This window comes from Triticum aestivum, chromosome 6A, assembly GCF_018294505.1.
Source record: "Triticum aestivum cultivar Chinese Spring chromosome 6A, IWGSC CS RefSeq v2.1, whole genome shotgun sequence".
Lineage (NCBI taxonomy): Eukaryota > Viridiplantae > Streptophyta > Magnoliopsida > Poales > Poaceae > Triticum > Triticum aestivum.
Genome location: NC_057809.1, coordinates 532,574,822 through 532,579,120, shown reverse-complemented (window position 1 = coordinate 532,579,120; position 4,299 = coordinate 532,574,822). Strand labels below are relative to the sequence as shown.

Sequence of the window (4,299 nt, the reverse complement as noted above, 5' to 3'; positions counted from 1 at the left end):
GCGTGCATCTGAAAGGTCCCGGCGAACGGTAAACTTGGATCGATGTCCTCCACAAACTCAATCAGACTTATCAGAGTCACTGTACAACGATCTACCGAGAATCTTTCACTGCGTTGAGCCGTCAGCGTCGGCGACGCAACGGATTCGTCCCGTCCCCCACACCGATCTACCACCGCAAAGGTGAAAGGCGGAGGCCACAAAAGACACCGGTGCCGTCACCGGTGCAAAGAAAATCTAGGAGCGAAACGGCGGGCGGAAGCAAAAGCACTGCACCGCCGTGATTAACAATCACCGGCGTGCCGCACAAGTGCCGATAAAACAAACGAAACGACGGGCGGGCGGGCGGGCGCCACCCTCCGTCCCCATCGCGGGCCGGGCCGGGTCCACTTTCTCCTTCGTCTCTTTCACTGTCGTCGTCAAGTTGTTTATGAATTACTCTACGCCAATGGATGACTCGTCAGCCGTTTTTATCCCGCGGCACCCAACGAGCCAAGCGTACGTGGACCGCCACGACTGCACGGGCTCAGATTAATCCCACCCTCATCATCATCTGCCAATCAATGGGGGTGAGTGTTGTACTATAGTGCTCCTACTAGCGCGCCGTGATGCCGACCAGCCGCAACTATAATTTTTACTACGGAGCAAGCGAGGGGGCGACAAATCCTACTGTCCAAAGTCAAGCGGGTCTCCGCAATATAATCGGCGGATGCGGTCGAGCGAGCGGCGCGGGGCCACGCCGTGACTGGGCGCGCGCGTCGCCTTCCGCACGTCGCCGTCCAGCGGCAGTGTCTGTACCGCCCGGCTCCCCCCAAATTTCGTTTCGTACTGATTGAAGCAATGAAACTTTAGCGCTCTTTTGGTTCATAAGATAAAATTATCATAAAAATAGGAATCTTATAGAAAATGAGATGACAGGTATCTCAAATTTTATGGGTAGGAATAGGAAAGAAGATGTCATTTGGTTACCATCAAATGAATTTTTTCATTGAGTCTAGGCTTATTTTTATTTTTTTTTTAAATATGGAGGATAGAAATCAATTCTATGTAGGAATATGAATCCATTCCTATGAACCAAAAATCTCTAAAGGAAAAAATTCTATAAAAATCCTATCCTCTAGAATTCCTATGAAATTCCTACAAACCAAATGGGGCAGGCTGGGGCATGGCCTCCCGCATTTTCACGTCAGCTCTTATCTGCGTGAGAAAACGGCACGGCACGACACCCTACATCTACGTGACAGGCATAGGCAGTGATTGCAAAACCTTTTTCATTTCGGCGTGTCATGTTTTCGCACACACCCGGCCGGACGGAGCCTCTCCACGTACTAGTAGTCTGGTACTACAGACGTGTATCGTCGCCTTCTCCGGCGAGGGCGGTCCAGCCGTAAAGGGGATGCTGCTGGCGGAGCCGTATCTTGAAACGGGTGGGGATTCGATCCCTTGGACGTGCGAGCATATCCAGCACTCGCTGCCTGTAGCAGCTTCCTTCCACCACCACGTACTCCACTCGGTAGTAGCTGCCGCGCCAGCGGAACAGAATCAATGCTTTGCTTAGCTTTCTCTCTCGGTTGCGGTGATAATGCAAGGGAATAGGAACATCGCAGCAGGACAGGACAGATGCTCCGGCCAGCCGAGAACGGCCGAGAACGCGCGGAGAGGAATTAGCGTGCGCTCGACATCGATGTTGCTGTCCAAGAGCAAGTCTAATGGCGTGCGCAACTTTTGTTTCTGATCAAACAGATATAGCGGTAGATTTTTTTTCTTTTACTTTTGCAGGAATTTGTGTGGTGACAGAATAGTACTCCACTAGCTCATTTCGACGACAGGTAATTCCAGACGGAGATTGTACAGTAAGTATTACTAGTCCTCATTTGATTGATTGAGCGTGCCACAAAGACGCGGCTACTTAATTTAATTTACAATTTGATTGATCTTTTACTCCCAGAGCCTAAAGAAAGAATCGTGAACATGTTCGTTCGGCACTGTTTTGTCATTTTTTCCTGCCCCGTTCGCTTCCGATCTCTACCTCACACATTTCTAAGTTCGTCCCCATTATTTGCCGCGCCCACGACGACTCTGCGCCTCCTCAGGAAAGCGTCGACGCGCGCGTGCCCGCGCGCGTGCCATCGTCGATCCCAGCCCGTCTCTCCGGCAAGGGCGGCCAAATATATGCTCCGGTCCGGTCGTCGTACGACACCGGACACGCCGGCAGGCCTGCCGCTGCACCGAGGAAAGGAGAGAGAGACGACGAGGACGACGGACGGACGGACGTTGGTGCTCGCTCCCGGCCTCTTCTCGCGAGAGTCGCGCGCGCTCGAGCTCCAGTCACCCCGCCAGCCCGCTTGGCTGTTCACAGGGCGGACTGCGGCTTGGCGTGCCGGGCGACGAGCTCCTCGAGCGCCTCCCGCATCCAGCAGTGCTGGCATCCCTCCATGACCTGCTGCACCGTGGCCTGCTCAAATCAATCGGAAATCACACGTTTAGAGGGCATGTTCTTGGTTCCTAATTTGACTCTGCGTCAAGAAATGAAGGGGGCAAGAAGCTGTGCTCACCCAGGTGCGCTTGCGGGAGGCCATCTCGGGCCACTGCTGGAGCTCGTCGGTGACGCGGAGCGGGTACATGATGCCCTCGTAGGTGGTCTGGTAGCGGCGGCTCTGGTAGTGCCAGCAGCCGAGCACCTTGCCCATCTCGCCGCGGACGCCGGCCTCCTCCAGGGCCTCGCGCCGGGCCGCGTCGTCCATGGACTCGTCCAGCTCCCACCCGCCCTTGGGGAACATCATGCCGTGCCCCTTCTGCGAGCTGATGACCAGCACCTCCAGCTCGCCCTCGCCGTCGCCGTCGCCGCCTGCGCGCACCCGGTACGGGATGCACCCCACCACGATGCGCCCGCCGGTGCTCGCGCTGTACCGCTGCAGCTCGCGCCCCTGCCTCGCCACAAGAACGGCCATCGTCCGAATCTTTAGCTAGCTGTTAACCTAGACGCTCGTTTCGTTGCAAGAGGAAGAAGATGAGAGATGGATGCTGGAGTAGCAGCTGTTGGTTTGCGGCCATGGAGCTGGGCATCCGGGGTATTAATAGGCGGCGAGCGGCTGGGGCCGATGGAGTTATTGCTGCTGCCGTATGGCTGTTGCGAGCGGACGAGTAGGTCGTAACATGGGGGTGGGGGTGGAGCATGGGCTATGGACCAGCACCAGATTAGCTGGGCGCGGCTGTGGCTGTGGACGCGGCGCACGGGCCCTCCGCCCAGGGTTGCCGTTCCGAGGTAGGGCATGGCGCAGCGTTCACGGACAGGGGAGGGTAGGATCCGAGCACAGGCGCACAAGGTTTTCCTTTTCTTTCCTTCCTGAACGGTCGTTTTGTTTCGCTGCATGGAATTAGCTACTCCTTCTGTGGTACTGTATGAAGGAAATTTGAGCTGGTCTTTTCCTTTCATAGAGTAATACCACTTGCTCTCCGGTCATATTGCAGTGCTAGATCGCAATCCCGCAAGGAAATTTTTGCGTCATTTTGGATTTTCTATAGCATATACTTGTGAAAGGAAAGACAAGATGGGTGTCTACTTGCAACATAGGAAAATTTTGTGTGCACTATTTTCAACCTTGGAGGCTGGGAGGAGTTGTGCGTTCATACCACGTGGCTTTTACTTCTACACCATTCTGTTAATGAAAGCTTTCCATGGGCATGGGGTGAGCAATGTGGAGCTACGGTTACCACACAAATAAGGGATAACGCTTCTTGGAGGAAAACACATAACCGTTTTTGCTTTGGTGTTGCCTCCGTGCTTGGAAAAGGGAAATGAGTTTTGCCCCAAATCGAATGATTTAAAGTTTGACCAATTTCTATATAGTAAACTATCAACAATCACAATACCAAATTAGTATTCCTACACAAATGAGAAATATTTTTTGGAAATGCTAAAAGTCTGACATAAGATTAATACTGTTGGGCCCGTGGGACTAGGGGTACCAGGCTCGTCTGCCTGCGGCCCAGGACGCGGCGCACGCCGTAGGCCCAACGCGGCCCACCTTCAAGGCTTCACAAGTAAGACCCTCGCGAGGCGCGTGCCAGGCGGGCATCACCAAGGGCTCCTCGAGGGCCTCACGCAGGGTAGCCTCCAGAAGCTGCCTCCCGAGGTCCCTCGCGGGGAGGATATGTCTAGGCTCACCAAACCCGCCTTGCGCTGCACATGGGTGACGCGAGCCGGGACAGGCGTCGCCAGGAGCCATGCCAGCAGGTGCGGATGGTGAATCTTTCCTTTTTGGTGCTAAGGAGGCAAGACCAGCTCGTGGGTTCTAGGAC

General features: G+C 54.6%; 1 protein-coding gene across 1 annotated transcript; it reads right to left on the bottom strand.

Annotated features, from left to right (window-relative positions):
* Positions 1 to 1,843: 1,843 nt before the first annotated feature.
* On the bottom strand, positions 1,844 to 3,055 carry LOC123128307 (nudix hydrolase 17, mitochondrial). Its single transcript, XM_044548275.1, has 2 exons — positions 2,553 to 3,055; positions 1,844 to 2,452 (listed from the first exon to the last, which is right to left on the bottom strand). Exons 1-2 carry the CDS (start codon positions 2,946 to 2,948, stop codon positions 2,351 to 2,353), a joined length of 498 nt encoding a protein of 165 aa, XP_044404210.1. The 5' UTR covers positions 2,949 to 3,055; the 3' UTR covers positions 1,844 to 2,350.
* Between the last annotated feature and the right edge of the window lie 1,244 nt (positions 3,056 to 4,299).